A 17,001-nucleotide genomic window follows, 5' to 3' on the forward strand; every position below is an offset into this window, starting at 1 on the left:
TGTTTTCTTCTTTTACCATGTCCCTTGTTGACTAACGGGGAGAGACAAGGAAGGGCGCCTCAAAGTGGACGCAGTGGAAGGCTCGGGTCGGTACCGTGGAAATACGGCGTACGGAGGAGTTACAGAGGGCCCAGGAGCCTGAACAGGTGCTCGACGGTGGGTGGGCGGTTGGAGAAACAAGCATGCAAGCTGCAGCGTTTGCCCTTAGCATTGCCGCGACGTGAAAGGGCCCTGGGAGGGACAAAGCCCCTCCCATGCTCGTATGAGGCATAACGGGGAGCACGGGCGAGGTGGCGCATGGCGAGGACAGTGATCCAGTTCCGAACTTCTGGGTCTCCCAGGAGCCAGGTTAACCGTACTTGGGGGCCGAGATAGTGGACCAGCTAGCTGCCCAGCTGTCAATCCTTTACCAGCTCGGCCCGTGTAGTGCTGCGCTCTAAAGACGCTTGGGTACCCACCCTTGAAGGAAATGAATCGACAGCGGGCGCCTTGATCGGTGTCGGAGCCCAGAGAAGCTTCCCACGTTCTAGAGAGAAGACCGCCGTCATTTGCGACAACAACAATGGCTGCCCCAATAGTCGCACGGTTTAGCGGCATCACAACAAGAATGTAGAGAGGCGGTCAGCGCCCTGTTCGGTGCAGTGGGGGGAATTCATGGAAGCTTGCCCTGCAGTCGCACCATTCCTTGGTGCGGAGAACGCGGTCGCTACCCCTTGGGTTCGCTGGAACCGGATTGCTCGGTGATGGAGCCCTGAGAGGCTGGTGCCCGGTTGGCGGACGATCTACTACTGCACCGCGTGCGAATTTTCATACGTACGCAGTGAGAACGGACGCAGTAGAACAGCAGCGTCTCTTCAGCGCAGTAGTAAACCAAGCTGAGCGGTTGAGATCCCAGATGGTTTGCCTCCACAATGCATCTCGGATCTGGTGCTGTACCTCGAGAGCCGGGCAAGCATGAGGGTCCGCCGTGTCCATTCCGTTGATGGAGATTCCTTCCAATGGATGTCGTCAGAGATGGGAGATCCAGGAGCTACCGATACGGAGGGTCTGTACTGGCCGTATCGCCGGCCAGGCCCGACCAGGACGGCAGAACTCTCGATCACATCGTCCCCACGCTACCTGCTGCAGCGCACCATTTCTGATCCGGCATTTGCCAGTGGCGAGTTGGACGGCGTACCTTCGTGGCCGGTGGCGGGCACTTGGACACTGGACAATCGACCGTCCCGAATCACATCGATAGGGACTGAGCAGCATCATGCAGTGGCGCATCGCCGCGGGAGGACCGAGGGGCTAGGGAGGCGTCGGAGCGACTGTGGAAAACACCGCCGCTCTGGCGTTTCCTCTTCGAGGGCGCAGTGGATCCCAATCTCGCATGGCATCTGTAGGAGGCAGAAAATCCCCGGCCCGCTGGGGCTTCAGAGCCTGCAGCCCGGGAGCTCGAGGTTTCGCTGGCTGCCTGCTACCCTGCACGCCGCGAGTCAGCATCTGACAGCGCGTTTGTGATGTATGCACTGCGTAAATACCTGTGATATCCGAGAAAATACCGTCTGCAGAGAGCAGCCGGTCGATGAGTGGTGGTGATGTTTACTGGAGCTGGGCTGGAGTCTCCGAGTTGTGTGTGGCCGTGTTGGATGCGGCTCCTCGACGTCGGAGGCACGAGATTGCCATCCGACCTCATTCTCTGGCCTTTTTCGTTTCGTCCACTCGACTATCGTCTTACGCCTAGCTGTCTTTTTTCATGATTTTTTATGACCTAATTCCCTTTCAACCGTGCTATGGGATTCCCGATGCCATGATGGATGCTACACTGAGCTCGACCTCTGAGCAAGCTTGGTCAGACTACGATCGGCATGCAGCCAGCCCTACCTAGTTATCTCGCTGCTCGTCGCGTTTTCCCACCGGTCCTGATCCATTTTAAACACCATCCCATTTTCTGGAAACGACTCCAGTGCTGCGGAGATCGTCCTTTAACGGCTTGGCCCGGACGGGCCCTCGGGAATGCGCAGGGAGACTCCATCGTGGCTGTTTAACCTGCTGAAGTCTTGGACGTAACCATCGTCGGTGCTAAGCGGGTCCTACGTCTCGAACCTTCGAGCAGCACGCGTTGTGGGAGTCTGGACTGACTTCATGTCCAACGCCTACAGAGAAGGGATCCCATTAATAGACCATGATTATCAATTCTCATTATCGGGGAGTGTTGGTCCCAGGAACAGGCTTAGCGTTATCCAATTTCCAGCTGGGGCCGGGACCCAGGCTGATGGCCATGCGGCCATGCCCCTGCTATGACAACATCCCGTTTCATACCCTTGGAACGCACGGGGTTCCCGTCGCCACTATGCGGGCTGCTGCTTGTCATATTACCCTTGGTCGTTTCTGATTATCTGGGACGTTCCCGCGTAGGGATGCAGTTGTTTGTCCGTTCGCACTCCCGCAGCACACGGGGGTCTGGTCCCTCTCGGAGAATTAAGATCTAGGATAACCGCAGACCCCGGTACCGAGTTGATGGCTGGATATCTGGGGGGCATGCCCAACATTGTGTGCCCAACTGCGAATCTACATTGTCGGCTAACTAGAAAAAAGTGGTTGAACAGACGATCTCAGACTCGAACTATTGGTAAGCGACCTTTCATCACTCAATCCCTGCAACAACTTCCCGACACCGTCCGCCTGTACTTATCTCTTTGTGGAATGAGTAAACGACGATAGAGAGGGGCATACAAAGGCAAGAAGGAAGGAGAAAAGAGGTAGAGGACGATCCTGGATCGAATGCTACAGAAACGCAGCGATAATCGTCGGTCAATACCCGCGTTACGTACGGATTAATCACGGGGGTTACTTGCGTACCCTCTTAAAGGCTTTGCGATGTAGCGCAGGAGACCTCAGACATGCTAAACAAGCCACGAGAGAGTATTGTCCTGTGTTCAAAGATTTGGCATCTATGGCGCAAAGATTCCTATCAAGCCGGTGGTTCTATTTTTTTGGCGCTTTGCTAATTTGGTCTGCGCTGAACAGAACGACTACACAGACGAACAACTTCAAGCTGGGATGAGTATGTACACATGTACATGTCTGGAGTGTCAGGGGAAGGTCCAAACCCACCGTATTACAGTCGAAGTCCAGCCAAGGATAGAAATATCGACCGATATATGGGCGCATATAATTGTTTTGTGTTCTACTCCATAACGTCGCTGTTTCAAAAGGACAAACTATGATATCGCACATTTACCGTGGGGAGGGGTTCCAGAAGCCACTCAGCTGGGATCTCGACGCGTCGCATTTCACCTCGCTACTCTGTGCATTTTCCCAACAAGGCCTTTGTCAGCGGGCTTTCTCCGGTGAGCCCGTGCGTGATGTTTTCTCTTCAATAGTCCCTTGTGGCAGCCATCAGAGACGATCATATCTGCCAAGATACGCACGTTCTGTGATCTCCTCGCAGCGGGACGAGATGTCTAACAAAAGGTAATGCGTACCCATCTACAACGGAGCCGCATGGAACGGCCCCTATACTCGATAGAATCGAACGAAGGGGTTCTAGAATGCCCCGGTGCCTCCGTTATCGGACGATAGTACTTCATAGGTAGGAAAAGTTGATGATTGACTCTACTCCGATCGCAGCACTATACTTAGGACATCTACAGCATGCCTAGTCCAGGTAACAATTGAATTTTTTTTTTCAGCCACAGCGCCAAGGAAAGCCGGTGAAAATGGCCCGAAACCTGAAAGATTTTTAAGGACCTAACCTGTCAAGTGCAAGAGCTCGGATCAATTGTACCAGGATGCGCAATTGAAGAAACCCTCGCGTCGTAAAGCGAACTAAGCCTGAAAAGGCTGGATTAAAGTGCGCCATTTAAGTTCGATATCGTCACTACTACTATACCAAGACGATTAACTATGGAGCTAAGAGGTTGTAACAAGAAAAAAAAGTCATGAGACCAGTGAGGTGGGTAAGGCTGTACTACTATAAGAACTATGGGGCCGTAAGACAGATCGGGTTCCTTCGTGCCCTAGCCGTGTCGTGCTATAATGATTTTATCGAGCACGAGGAGTTGATGAGAGCAAAGATCGACTCAGAGAAAACTCAGAAGGCCCCGGCCACAGATTAGGCTGAAGCGACACTTCCGGGCTAAGATTTTCTGGAAGAACGAAAATTGGACAAAGGCCGTCATAAATCGTTTCCTTGCATTGATCATTCTGATGGTATGTACTGTACCGACGCTCTCCCGAGGCATAACAACAGCGGCAACAGCAACAACCGCAAAGGCACAATATTTTCATCAGTCTCGCATATTCACACAAATGCCTCCCAAAGCACTTCATTAGATCTCGAAAGATCTCACATCGAAAAAAAGAACCAATTGAACCGAGGCCACCCTGTCCTACCTAATTCAACCCAAACAGATATCCTCCCATATTGCCCGTGCTGTACTCACTGTACAGTACATGCATACCTTAGGTAGGTTAGGTAGGTATTCAATGCTAGTACTTCTTCTCCCTCCTCGGCGCCTTGGCCTCTCCAAACCACCCCAACAGATACATCACCCGGTTCGCAAACAGAAACGCAGTCACCGCGATATTCCCAAACGCGATCGCGCCCCATCCGCTGACATCCCAGAAGCTGTCCCACCCCATCGCCGCGTACGTTGACCAGAGGTGGCCCAGATCCGCGAACGCCAGCGCGATCAGATAGTGGCGGAGGACCTTGGGCTCGGTGGTCGTGTGGCAGACGGCAATGCCCAGCATGAGAAGCAGGAAGTATATGTTGGCCAGTTGGTAGGCAAGCGCGAGGGTGCTGGGCTCCAGGCCTGGTCTGGGGGAGAGCGGAGGGGCGCGGGCCTGCGGGGTCTGGCCATAGATGAAGCCATGGAGGTTGAAGATGGAGGTGAGGTACCCGCCGAGTCTGTTGGTGTTTTTTGTGTTGTGTGAGAAGTGGGAGTTGTTTACATGATAGCAGCGGTGTGGAACGAGGCTGAAGCTTACAAGGAGAGTGGCTCAATGATGCCAAAGAGAATGTGAGGCCATTTCGGGAAGATGGTTGGCATCTTTATGATAGATATAGTAAGAAAGTCGTAAAGTCGTAAGTCGTAGCTTCTGTCTGGGTTTTTGGATCTTGGAGAGAGAGAGAGAGAAGAAGAGAAGACGAAAATCAATTGGACTTTGTGAGCTGAAACAGAAGGCAACCGGGCAAGCCGATTGATAATAAACAAGGCTATGAAGAGCTGAAGGGGCGATTGCGCGTCTAGAACTTTCAAGAACCACTAGATGCGTGGAAACCAGGTGAGATAGCCTATGTCAAGCAGCTCTCCATGCAACACCAGGGAAGTAGTTGGGGTTCCGGGGCATCAAAACAAATGAAGAGGCTGGGTTTCTGTGCTCAACGAACGCGAACGCGAACAAATGGAACAATCTAGTTGGTGGAAACCTTATGCAAAGGATATTGCCGGCAAAACAGACCGTATTGGATGTCTGTCCAAACAAGCTAGTACGACTACGTGAGCTTCAGCTCAGCTGAAGGGTCTCGTCGCGTCATGTGACCGAGAACGCTTGTCGAAGTTGCGGTCGACGCGTTTGAGAAGGGAGAGATGGTGTTCTGGAACTGCGGTCGTGGTAGATGCGCGTTCGTGGTCGTCGCGCAGGATGGAGTTAGAATCCTCGTGACTTTCTTTGGCGGTTTATTTCATTGCAGAGATCTGATGTTGCGGTCGTCTCTGGCTCGCCCGCCAAGCTGCGTGGTGCGGTCTTCTCGCGGTCCGTATCTCGTCCTGGAAATTCGGAAACTTTCCGTCATACCTTACTCTCCCTTGCTCCTCAGTATCGATGACTATCTGGTCGCCATCATATCTCTGCGAGAATGGCGCAGCGAGACTGACATGCCTATCTCTGGCATTTGAATTCCAGCTACGTTACTGCCCGCCCGATGCTTCCCCCGCCATCGAGGGATCCTCGAGGTCTTGACGATGGATTCGGGCGGCCCGTTCACGCCCCATGATGATATCCTGCCCCAGATCCGCGACCTCCCTCAGTTCTCCAGTCTCCGCATAGCTCCTCTTCGGCAGCCTGTGTCTTCTCGTATCCTGAGCGTGCCATCTCCGCTCGAGCCTAATGCGAGCAGCGGAATCCGTGAAACCAATATCCCCAAGACCAACTCTTCCAGTGGGGCCCTCCCCGCGAAGCTCCCGACCTTGGAGGAGTTCCTGAACGCTGCTCGTACTACTAACACACACGTCGATCCACCTCTGGATCCGATTCCCAGCCTTGAACCTCCCCCAAAGACCATTCTGCCAGCCTTCATCAACCTCCGCACCGTTGAGAAGCTCCCATATTCCTCCTTTGACGAAGACGTGCCCCGCAAACGTCGGCGCGTCGACGTCCAGGGAGAGCTCTTCGGGGAGAACCTCCAACTGCCGATCCCTCACGCTCAGAATGAGAAGAAGCCACCACCTTTTGGGCCGTTCGCCATTCTAAATGGCCTGAACGAGCCCCCGCCTAACGCGGCTCTCTTTCCCCCGATTGAACCCGGGTCGATTCCGCAGATTCTGACGAAGCCCACAAAAGACGCACCCTCCGGTGATCGAGCACCATCAACTGCTAGTAAGGACGCACAGAAGGGACATGCAGAAAGAAGAGAGGGAAGACTTGAGGAGATTCTCGATTCTCGCGTCGAGAATAAGAAGGACCCAGTTACGGAGAAAGATACGAACATTGTGACCGAGAAAGGCGTCAACCGTGAAGACGGCGCACAACCTGCAAGAGAAGGTAGTAAGGAGGCTGCCTCTGACACTTCTCCACGGCCTGCGGAAGACAGTGATGAGCCTATGTCGCCCAAGACGCGGGGTCGCTGTCGCAAAAAGTTGCGGAAGTGGACAGAACAAGAAACAACTGATCTCCTAAGAGGTGTTGTCAAATGCGGTATTGGCAACTGGACTGCAATACTCGCCCAGCCGGAGCTGAAGTTTAACAAGAGAACTGCTGCCAATTTGAAAGACAGGTATGGTCGGATAGGTCCATCTGTTCGACTTGCGCTGCTGAACTGTCACTAGGTTTCGTGTCTGCTGTCCATGGGCATATGGGTAGGTCGATGTGTCTTTATTCTCATTACACATGGCTAAGGTAACAGCGCTGCCGATCCGAATGAGGCTACCAAGCAATTGCGGATATCCCTTGCAAACGCTCTGATGAAAGCCGAGTCGCATGGCTCAAATGGTACAGCGGGGAAGATCCTCCTTCCTGATCCACGACCTGCCCAGCCGGGAGTCGAGTCCAGCTCGTCTACAGTCGGCCCTGCAGTAAATTCGAATGCTGAAAGTTCGCCAAGTGGGCCATCTTCAGCAACAGAATCGGATTCCGCTGGTTTGAGACAGCATACCAAATACCCCCCTACTTTCAAAGCGACGCCTTCTCTCTCTAACAAGTCCAGATCGACGCTGGTGTCTCTTGGAATCCCTGAACCGTATTTCACAATCAAGTCCAAACGGCGTTCTCGCCGTCCATTTACACCCGCCGAGGATGAAGCTCTCCTGAAAGGATACGCCGTACATGGATTCCAGTGGACCCTTATCCAGCAGGACAAGCATCTAAACCTCGGCCACCGGAGAGCCACAGACCTGAGAGATCGCTTCAGGACCAAGTTCCCTCACGCATACCGAGAGGGCGGTTCCGTCAGTGGAAAGACACTTAATAATAACAATCAGAGCAATGTCCCAGCGCCTACTGCAGCTACTGCAGCTACTGCAGCAGCTGACAGGAACAACCTCAACCCTATGCTGGGCAAGCAACGAAACCAAAACCAGCAAGCCACTGCCAGGCAACAACAGCCGCCACCGCAGCTGATCTCTGACAGTCATCAGAAGCGAAAAACAAACAACAATCCACTGTTCCCCTCCCTCCTCCTCCTCCCCCCCACTGCTGGGCCCTATAGACCCGGCACTGCTCCCTCCTGCTCCACCGCCAGGACTTCTTGACCCTTCCTCGACCTCAGCAGGCGCGTCGACTGGCCACCAGGGAGTGTTCCCGTTCCCGCTGGATGAGAATCCGTCAGCAACGGCAGGCGGGAGCGGTGACAATACTCCCTGGGAAGACAACACGCTGCCCCCGCTGGTCTGGGATGATATATCATGAATGAAGCTTATGTTTTCTTTCACATTCTACCGTCTACCACTGAAAGCGATCTTTTCGGAATACTGATTTGCATATTCGATTTCTTTCGGGTTTGTCAATTTTCAGGATTGTTCTTCCATTTACTTTTTTTCTCTGCTCTTGACTGTGGCTTGCTCTATACCCCGCAACAATACGTTGGTTAATGTTACCCGCTTTTTTTTTCTCGGATATTCATACTCTTACCTTTCGGTATTCACATTTACACACTTCGGTGTTTTTGACTACCTACCTTATCTATCCATAGTGGATATTGGGTATCTACCTACCTATCTAGTCTTATGACCGTTATGTATTATTATTGTCATTATTATCTCGCGTAAATATGACATGTGACTATACATGGCTTATATCAAACATACATTGCTCGCAGCGAGTGTACAGGACGGGAATACATATTCTGATGTATGTAAAAGCCTCGAACCGCCTTGACATAAAGGCGGATTTCCTCTATTTGTCTTTCCTTTTCAATGTCATGGAACGGGGTGACCTTATAAAACAGGGGGTGCCTGGTTACCTACTTGAAAAAGGACACCGCAAGTGACGAAATAGGTTTAAAATGTGGTGGTGTGCGAACGAAGCAGCTCAAAAGACCCTGGAACCGTAGATAGACACATTTTGATTGCTCGAAGTATGGTAAAAAAAAGGCTGAATTGGATTGAAAGTAGTTTTGCACAAGAAGACAAGCCACACTAGGCACCTAACCAATGCTGAACGAGCTGTGCAGAAAAGGAGAAAGAGAGCGCGGTATGAAAATTGGTCATTGCTTGTATAAAAAAAAGAAAAGGCAAACATCCTCCTTAGATTTGAATAACAGCTGTCCACACTGCTGATCTTCTCTTTATTGTCATCATCTCATAAGAGATGAAATGCGACTATATACGGGTTACATCGTACATACATACATTAGATACATTCCAAACTAGTTCAGTGAGTGTATGAACGGAAATACATATTCTTGTAGAGAATGATTCGCCATGAGATTAAGCCGGTTTTTCTATATCGCAATTCCAATGTCAGGCAGGGCCTTATGTAAAGCAAATAACCCTACTTACTTGAAGAAAAAAAGGCGCCGAATGGTATGGTATGGTATGGAGATCACAAAAACTCGAGCTATAGAGTAGAACAGAGAGAATAGAAACACGGTTAATGGATTGAAAAAAATGCAGATTGGACGAAATGCTAAATTGGTTTGAAGTGAAAAGTAGTAGTCGCAGTTTGCTGAAAGACAACGCTAGGCACCTAACCATGCTGAACGAACTGTGCAGACAACGAGAGAGCGGGCCAAAATGTACCGATTGATCAAGGTCAGTCAGTTAAAGTAACAGGTCAAAAAATGCAGACAACCTCCCTGAATTTGAATGAATAGCTAGTGGATCGCATTCAGTCTTCTGACTTGATTTTTCAAAAGACCAGGAGGAGGATGTCGTTTTGACGGTGGAATCTGGATCTGGAAATTATGTATGGCGGACATGAACATGGACGATCGTCATCATATGAAGATTGGCATCAAATAGAGGTGCGGACGAGAAAAAAAATGAAGAACAGAAACGGTCGTCACAAGGAACTTGAAGCGGGGAATAAACAATGAGTAGCAAGGCAAGTGTTCAGATTACCACGCGTTGCGGTCCCAGTTCGGGTCTGCGGTATCATTCCAGTCAGCGTTCTTGTATCGCCAAATCCATAATTGTTCCCGACGATATCAATTGAACAGTTATGAGGGGCAGAAAGGAGAGTCAAGAACGCACCCTGCACAAAACTCGCCAGCACCTTACTCCCCGTCTGCAGGAGCGGGTGCCCGACCACGATCTGCAGGAACCGCTGCAGCCCTTCCCGCCGGTGCTCGATCACGTCGTCGCTGAACCGGTTCGTGAATACCTTTCCGGGCAGCGGGGGGATAGTGACGCGCGTGCTCTCCCGCTCCAGGATATCGCGGAAGTACTCGAAGTCGGAGTAGCGCCGGCGCACGACTGAATGCTTGAGCTTGAAGGCGGGGATGTTGGTGCGGCAGACGATCTCGTACGAGGTGTACATGTTGCGCGAGGTGCCGTGAGTTTGGGGGTTACGGACCTATATAGCAATGACAAAACGAATTGGTTAGCGCATGGTGCAGGCGTTGGCTAGATAGGTAGATAGATGGATGGGTAGAGACGAGGTATGTCCTGCGGATGAGCGGAGTAGGAGGGAGGGCAGACTCACCTCGATCTCGAGGAAGTTCTCGGGAGGCCCGTAGATCTCGTCGAAGGTCTGCTGACGCGCGTCCGGGATGGACTGCATCTTGAACTAGGTCGTTGTTGCGGGCGGGGCCGTATGTGCCTGTTGGGATTGTTATCTATGGCGTTGGTGGCTTTTGTCGTCGGCGCTGGAAAGCGGGGAAAAGCTGGGGTCTTGCGACGAGCCAGCTGTGAGGCTTGATATCTGTCGCGGAGGCACGAAATCTGGATGAAGTATTGGAAAAGGGTGTCAGGCTATCTGCAGAAGCCGATATAGGTCTATACAGGAGAGTGCAGGAGGATGTCAGTCGTGGAGAGCGACGAGCAGGTTCCAAGAGGCTCTCCGGCCTGTTGCCCTGCGCGGCCCTTCCGTGAGCGGTGGGCTGTCCTCGGCGAATCGTTGTTCCTGTTGTCGCCTGAGGCAGGATGTCATCTGCTACATGCGACGCGTAGATTGAACTCGTCCCATCACGAATTCGGTTATCCCAACTCGACTGGATTCTCATAACCATATATGTCCTTTCTCATACGAGATTGGTAGATTGGGCTTCCGCTCATCGCCAGTTGAACGCCTTCGAAGTTCCGTCATTCTCGAATCGTCTACCTACCCTCCTGTTGATGAATCACGTCAGTATCCCAGGAGGGAACGTTAATAACTTGGCAGATCTGTGTCTCTCATTTTTGAGGATTCTGAAAAGGAATAACTACATATATAGTGGCATGCTCGTATTAACAGAGACAGGCATACTAATCGGACGGTATCTAACTTACGAAGTACACCGTGGTGGAGGATCGGCACCGGCAAGAATGAGATACGAATTGTGGAGCAACCAGCGAGAAATTTGAAAAATCACTCCGCAAGACTGTTGCTTGGACCTAGATGAACTGGGACTCCACAATAGCCAAAAACCGGCTTCGAGGCCACCATTATTGGACAGCCTAAGGCATTCTCTGCCGCCAAAGTCGTCGATGGGATCGTGTTCGAGGGCACTAACTCTGGACCCTTTCCACCTTTGCACCTGGGGAGAAGTCGGAGAATCATGAGGAAACTATTACGGGCCGTTGTGGGAACAGCTGCGAGGACGTCGGGTGTTAACCGTGCGGTCTTACGATCCTCTCCGTCCGCTCGCAGGCAGTACGCAAGTACTCCGTACATGGCTCAGCACCGACGGCTAGTCGACAGGGATTCATGCATATTTCCTGCTTCATTTACTGCAGGAGATCGTGTGCTATAATATGATCCTTCGGTGAAAAAGCTTATTTTCTTGCCTTGGCCGTTTTAATACTAACTTCACAGTACAAGCGGGCTAAGCGACGTATGTACGTACGTACAAGAAACATCATGGATGTTGTTTGGATTATTTATCCCGGGCCAAATTGGCTGATTGGCGTGTAGGACGTTTTTCATTTGGAGAAATCATCTGCTGTTATCAGACAACCTCGGAGCTGATGTGCTTCGAACGGCCGGAATGGACACTTTATGCAGCATTCTCGAGTCAATGCCACCGAGGCCAAAGCGCTTAGTAGCTAAACGTACGGATCTGCATGGGAATAGGATGCTTCCATGCTCATCAACGGCACTAAAATGGTGATGAATTTTTAAGGTCGAGTGACGAGCCGGGGACTAGGCGCGGGGAAGCGGCCCGGCGCGTCTATACTAACATCGTATTTGTGGTTGTGAACAGACATGATCTACACGGAAAAAGTACACCTGCATTTTATGATTGGTAGACCAAAGAATATCAGTGCAGCTTCGATGCAATTTTTGGTAAAACCCATCTGCGTGTCGCGCGGACACAGTGGTCACTTTTTGCGGTTTTGCGAAGCATCCCCGCATGTTTGCCGAAAGAGAAATAGGAGGAGAAACCGTCGGCAATATAAGAACTAGTACCTGGCCATGGTTAAGGGTCTCTGGGCTGCGACTCTATTGTTCACACTACATACCTTAACTAGATACCTACTTTCATACCTATTTTTCACGCAATGGCGGACACTCGACCAACCGCCGCCACTGCCCCCCTGGAAGTGGATGTAAGAGCTCATACACCCGAATTCAGCTGAATGCGACTGATTTGCTGGCAGTTTCAAGAAACCGACAAAGACTCCGCATACAACGACACGTGAGTCCCACTGAACCGGTGTATCTCTTCCCACCCACACTTTCTGATTATCTCCACAGGATCGGGACTGCTAGCTACCGAACATCGATTAGCGAGAGCATCAAAAACTACAAGTAAGACAGAGCCGCCCACTGAATCCCGTTTCCGGTTCAACAGAGTCCAGCGTACGAATTGACTAGGTACGAGGTGAGACCCGGGCGAATGACTGCTCAACAACGCCAAGCACACTCGTTACTGAGATGGTCAGAACGGTCGTCGGTATCATGCATACCGTGAAGGGTCGTATATTCTGGTAAGTGTTTCTCATATGCGGGAACAGACATCGTACTGAATGAAGCTATCAGCCGAATGATGAAGAGGAGCAAGACCGGTTGGACTTGTGCCACCACCTCTACCGGCTCCTCCTAGGCGGCAAGCTGTTTTTGGCGCCGATCCCTGAGAATTCGCAGCGAGTGCTGGATCTAGGCACGGGAACTGGAATCTGGGCCATCGATTTTGCGGAGTAAGTATATATATTAAATTCTAAATTTAGACATCTTTGACTCGTGCTAAGAATCAATTGTTTCTAGTGAGTATCCTTCTGCTCAAGTCATTGGTGGGACATTGCACACAACTGCACCTAGTATGGAAAGATGTTCTAATTACCGATCCCAGGCACGGACCTAAGTCCCATACAACCCAAGTGGTATGTAAAGACTCCCAGCATAAGACACTGCTAAGAACATAAACATGCAAACATCTGACTTGCCTACCTACATAGGGTCCCGCCCAACTGCACCTTCGAGATTGACGACTTCGAGAACGAATGGCTCTACACCCGCCCCTTCGACTACATCCACGGCCGCGAACTCATGGGCTTCATCGCCGACCACGACCGCCTCTTCTCCCGGGCCTTCAAGCATCTCAAACCCGGCGGATGGTTCGAAGTCCAGACAACCGACCCATGGTTCTACTCGGATGACGGGACGCACGAGAAAGCGACAAACTGCAAGATCTTCCTCACGAACCTGCACGAAGCGGGTGAGAAGTTCGGGAAGAGCATGGGTCTGGTGCAGACGTGGAAGGAGAGGATGATCAAGGCAGGGTTCGTGGATGTGCATTGTGAGGTTTACAAGGTCTGCTTCTTCCCTCCTATGTACGTAGTACAAATCAGTCCCTGACCGCGCATGAAATATACAGTTACCAATCGGCCCCTGGCCCAAAGACCCCAAACTCAAAGAGCTCGGCCGGGTCCAGCAGGTGCAGCAGATCGAGGCCATCGGGCCGTACACCCTGGCCCCGTTCACGCGCATCCTGGGCTGGACACGCGAGGAGGTCGAGGTGTTGTGTGCGGGAGTGAGGAACGAGCTGAAGGATCGATCGCTGCATCTGTATGTTAAGGTGTATTTTGTGTATGGGAGGAAGCCTAAGCCTGAGACTGCTGGGGCGGAGGGTGAGAAGTGAGAGGTGAGAGGGGAGGATGACTTTTTTGATTATCGCAAATGTTTGAAGTAGCGGAACATGGATATCAAATGTACATAGGCTGTCTTTTTTTCCCTTTTTTTTCGTTTTCTTCGCACGTATCTTTATAATATCCAGACTTATATACAAGTAATCCGTCCATACATACCATCATGCTCGCGCGATCCCATATCCAACACAATAAATCCCATCTATATCTATGAGATATTTATTCAATCTACAAGAGCCGCCTCTATCATAGTATATGATATGATATGCGACATCATCCCTACCGTTGGTTACGTTACTTTTGCTTCGCACCAACCATCCTCGCAGCCTCCAACTCAGCCGCCTCGCTACTACCAAGCAGCTTGATGTCCGATACCTCGCGAGAATAGTCAAAGATCTTCCCGGGATTCAGCAGCCAGTGTGGATCCAGCGCGCGTTTGACGGCGCGCATCACGTCGATCGTGTCCGGGCCGAGTTCTTTCAGGAGGGATTCTTTCTTGCCGAGGCCGATGCCGTGTTCGCCCTGCATCCAACACAAACCTGTTAGCTGGACCTGTGGTCTGCCGTGGTACGGAGTACAATGACTAGGTTAGGGATGGGAAGGGAAAGGGGAAGGTGGAGACGTACTGTACATGAACCCTCCATAGCCAAGGCGCGATCGACCATGTCGTAGACGCATTTCTCGACGCGCGCGTACTGCTCCGGATCGTGCCGGTTGTACATAATGCTCTCGTGGAAGTTGCCGTCGCCGATGTGGCCGAGGATGGAGGCGAAGATGTTCAGGTCGTCGAGTTCTTTCTTGGAGATTTCTATATTTTTTTTGTTAGGATAGATCTCTAGATGGAGACACGGCGAGAGGGGGAGTATACCGATAATATCAGGCAATCTCGAGATCGGAACGGCTACATCTGTCGACCACACGTCCGGACTCGAGTCATCCCGTAGGGCGAGCATACTCCACAGGGACTGCTTGCGAGCAGACCACAGGACATGCGCCTCCTGCTCGTCACGGGCAAACTGGAACGAGTCCGCCCGGTTCTGCTTCGCCAGCTCCTTCGTCAGCTTGATGCTGTCGGCGACCTGTGCTGCAGTGCCGGAGAACTTGAAAAACAGCGTCGGCGACTCCTTCCACGTGCGGCCCGTGCCACCGGCGCGGTTGATCACGTTCATCTGTACATCGTCGAGGATCTCCATTGACTGGACGGCTACGCCCTTCCGGATGACCTGCATGGCCGCGGAAGCGGCATCGCGGATGGATGGGAAGGTGACCACCCCGACACGAGTCTCCTCTGGGATCGTGGCAAGCTTGAGAGTGATCTCGGTGACGATACCAAGCGTGCCTTCGGATCCGACGAACAGGCCCGTCAGGTTGTACCCCGCGGAGGTCTTTCGGGGCCGGCGTCTAGTCTTGACCACGCGGCCATCGGCCAGCACGACGGTCAGGTTGATGACCCAGTCTTTCATGGTGCCATATCGGACGGCATTCGTCCCGCTGCAGTTGGTTCCTACCATGCCGCCGATACGGGCCGAAGGGCCGGGGTCAACGGGGAAGAACAGGCCTGAGTCCTTGATGTCCTCGTTGAGCTGCATCCACTGCACGGAAGGCTGGACGACGACGTCCATGTCGTCCTCATGTAGAGCCAGGATGCGGTCCATGAAGACGAAATCGATCGTCATGCCGCCGTAGGGAGCGGAGAAGTTGGCCTCGAGCGATGAGCCGCCGGAGTAGGGCACCATGGGCATGCGGTACTTGTGACAGACTTTGGCGATCTCCGCTACGTCCTCTGTCGATCGTGGGTAGGCGATGGCCACGGGCAGACGGTCCGCGTTGACGGAGGACCATTCGGAGTAGCCATGCAGCTGGAGGTCGTCGTCGTCGGTGCTGATGGCATCGTCGCCGAGTCTGGCGCGGAGTTCGGCAATGGCCTTGTGGAGTTAGATATACACAAAATCCATACGGTTTATGATCAATTGAGCTATACAATGAAGGGAGAATGAGAAAGGATAGGAAAAAAAAGAGATAGCTACCTTCTCAAGATCCTTCGTCGAGCCATATTGGGGCTGCTTCTCGGTCACCCATCCCCCGGAAACCGCATAGGCGTATGCGCCGGCGCCGGCCAAGGCAGAGAGCAGCAGAGCTCGACCGGTGGTCCAGAAGGGTGCAGGAGAGCCATTGACGCCTGTATTGCTGCTGGTGCTGCTACACCTGGCGGTGGTGTATCTGGGAGCAGGGCATCGTGGAGAAAGACGGGGAGAGATCTGGGGACGCACATGGAGATGGAGAAGGCGGGGGGGTTTTGCGGGGGAAACCCGGGCGAGGCTCAACGAGGGCCGCATGGCGATTGACCTATGCGCGCAGGCCCATGCAGGATACAGAAGAAGCAGCAGGGAATAAAAAGAAATTGAAGAGAGTAAAAAAGAATGGAGGAAATGGAAGAAAGAGAAAGGCCGAAAAAGAAAAGAGGACAAAGCAAAGATACTCCCCCCCGTCCATCTCGACGCCTCCTCCTGAGCTCGAACCGCCTAAAAGGACGAGGCACAAGCCATGTCGGCCGAGACGCCGAAGACGCCCTCGTTATTCGTTTTATGGCTTCATCTGCTCCACCAGGTGCTCCATCTCATCTCCAGAATCTCCCCGGCCATGCGGGGTCTCCACGGGGGACGACTGAGATAGGAAGGTCTGAAGGCACGGCCATGTTGACCTCGTGGAGGAGACGCAGGTCATTATGTATCGTGAGGAGCAGGACGCAGGATATCTACTCGGCATGCCGTACGCTCAAGCAGACAGATCTGGTCATCGGCTTCATCCAGCAGCTCATCTGAACTCCGGATCTCGCGGTTGATGGGGCAACGGCCGTCCATGAACTCAACCTCAACGTCGCTCGCTCTGCGGGATGGAGTCACCTCCAGAAAGAACCCCACGACCGTCTAATTTAGTAGAAACGCAAAGAAAGCCGATGGCGGAGCTCGCGCGCGAGATCGAGCGCGTCGTGACGGCGCCGTACGCGCCCGCCCTGCAGGTCTGTTTTCCGTCTCCACATCCACCACGAACGGAGTAGAAGGGTAAA

General features: G+C 52.3%; 10 protein-coding genes across 10 annotated transcripts in view; 6 read left to right on the top strand and 4 right to left on the bottom strand.

Moving 5' to 3' along the window:
- Window positions 1–119: 119 nt before the first annotated feature.
- VTN00DRAFT_7273 (uncharacterized protein) lies at window positions 120–548 on the bottom strand (the record flags this gene model as incomplete). The annotated part of the gene is made up of 2 exons (XM_069434002.1): window positions 120–383; window positions 459–548. The coding sequence occupies 2 exons, from the start codon at window positions 546–548 to the stop codon at window positions 120–122; spliced, it is 354 nt and encodes a 117-aa protein (XP_069287327.1).
- A 406-nt stretch (window positions 549–954) lies between these two features.
- VTN00DRAFT_7274 (uncharacterized protein) lies at window positions 955–1,726 on the top strand (the record flags this gene model as incomplete). The annotated part of the gene is made up of 2 exons (XM_069434003.1): window positions 955–1,495; window positions 1,554–1,726. The coding sequence occupies 2 exons, from the start codon at window positions 955–957 to the stop codon at window positions 1,724–1,726; spliced, it is 714 nt and encodes a 237-aa protein (XP_069287328.1).
- Window positions 1,727–4,199: 2,473 nt separating this feature from the next.
- Window positions 4,200–4,457, top strand: VTN00DRAFT_7275 (uncharacterized protein; the record flags this gene model as incomplete). The annotated part of the gene is made up of 1 exon (XM_069434004.1): window positions 4,200–4,457. The coding sequence occupies one exon, from the start codon at window positions 4,200–4,202 to the stop codon at window positions 4,455–4,457; it is 258 nt and encodes an 85-aa protein (XP_069287329.1).
- A 19-nt stretch (window positions 4,458–4,476) lies between these two features.
- On the bottom strand, window positions 4,477–5,039 carry VTN00DRAFT_7276 (uncharacterized protein; the record flags this gene model as incomplete). Its single annotated transcript, XM_069434005.1, has 2 exons — window positions 4,477–4,897; window positions 4,978–5,039. The coding sequence occupies 2 exons, from the start codon at window positions 5,037–5,039 to the stop codon at window positions 4,477–4,479; spliced, it is 483 nt and encodes a 160-aa protein (XP_069287330.1).
- A 915-nt stretch (window positions 5,040–5,954) lies between these two features.
- On the top strand, window positions 5,955–7,958 carry VTN00DRAFT_7277 (uncharacterized protein; the record flags this gene model as incomplete). The annotated part of the gene is made up of 3 exons (XM_069434006.1): window positions 5,955–6,985; window positions 7,038–7,067; window positions 7,115–7,958. 3 exons carry the CDS (start codon window positions 5,955–5,957, stop codon window positions 7,956–7,958), a joined length of 1,905 nt encoding a protein of 634 aa, XP_069287331.1.
- A 1,269-nt stretch (window positions 7,959–9,227) lies between these two features.
- Window positions 9,228–9,668, top strand: VTN00DRAFT_7278 (uncharacterized protein; the record flags this gene model as incomplete). The annotated part of the gene is made up of 4 exons (XM_069434007.1): window positions 9,228–9,230; window positions 9,276–9,341; window positions 9,390–9,462; window positions 9,568–9,668. The coding sequence occupies 4 exons, from the start codon at window positions 9,228–9,230 to the stop codon at window positions 9,666–9,668; spliced, it is 243 nt and encodes an 80-aa protein (XP_069287332.1).
- Window positions 9,669–9,763: 95 nt separating this feature from the next.
- Window positions 9,764–10,428, bottom strand: VTN00DRAFT_7279 (uncharacterized protein; the record flags this gene model as incomplete). The annotated part of the gene is made up of 3 exons (XM_069434008.1): window positions 9,764–9,792; window positions 9,900–10,221; window positions 10,351–10,428. The coding sequence occupies 3 exons, from the start codon at window positions 10,426–10,428 to the stop codon at window positions 9,764–9,766; spliced, it is 429 nt and encodes a 142-aa protein (XP_069287333.1).
- A 1,919-nt stretch (window positions 10,429–12,347) lies between these two features.
- VTN00DRAFT_7280 (uncharacterized protein) lies at window positions 12,348–13,927 on the top strand (the record flags this gene model as incomplete). Its single annotated transcript, XM_069434010.1, has 10 exons — window positions 12,348–12,395; window positions 12,447–12,484; window positions 12,544–12,597; window positions 12,664–12,670; window positions 12,732–12,776; window positions 12,829–12,986; window positions 13,054–13,079; window positions 13,139–13,169; window positions 13,245–13,599; window positions 13,664–13,927. 10 exons carry the CDS (start codon window positions 12,348–12,350, stop codon window positions 13,925–13,927), a joined length of 1,026 nt encoding a protein of 341 aa, XP_069287334.1.
- A 301-nt stretch (window positions 13,928–14,228) lies between these two features.
- VTN00DRAFT_7281 (uncharacterized protein) lies at window positions 14,229–16,270 on the bottom strand (the record flags this gene model as incomplete). The annotated part of the gene is made up of 4 exons (XM_069434011.1): window positions 14,229–14,456; window positions 14,561–14,742; window positions 14,803–15,859; window positions 15,962–16,270. 4 exons carry the CDS (start codon window positions 16,268–16,270, stop codon window positions 14,229–14,231), a joined length of 1,776 nt encoding a protein of 591 aa, XP_069287335.1.
- A 620-nt stretch (window positions 16,271–16,890) lies between these two features.
- VTN00DRAFT_7282 (uncharacterized protein) overlaps window positions 16,891–17,001 on the top strand; it is a gene marked incomplete at both ends in the record, with an annotated part of 3,938 nt that continues 3,827 nt past the window's right edge. Inside the window, one exon of the mRNA XM_069434012.1 lies at window positions 16,891–16,953. Within this exon, the coding sequence (XP_069287336.1) occupies window positions 16,891–16,953 (63 nt within the window). The remainder of the gene's footprint in view (window positions 16,954–17,001) is intronic.

The sequence above is a fragment of the Thermoascus crustaceus genome (genome assembly GCF_041956765.1).
Source record: "Thermoascus crustaceus strain CBS 181.67 unplaced genomic scaffold VTN00scaffold_4, whole genome shotgun sequence".
Classification (NCBI taxonomy): Eukaryota; Fungi; Ascomycota; class Eurotiomycetes; order Eurotiales; family Thermoascaceae; genus Thermoascus; species Thermoascus crustaceus.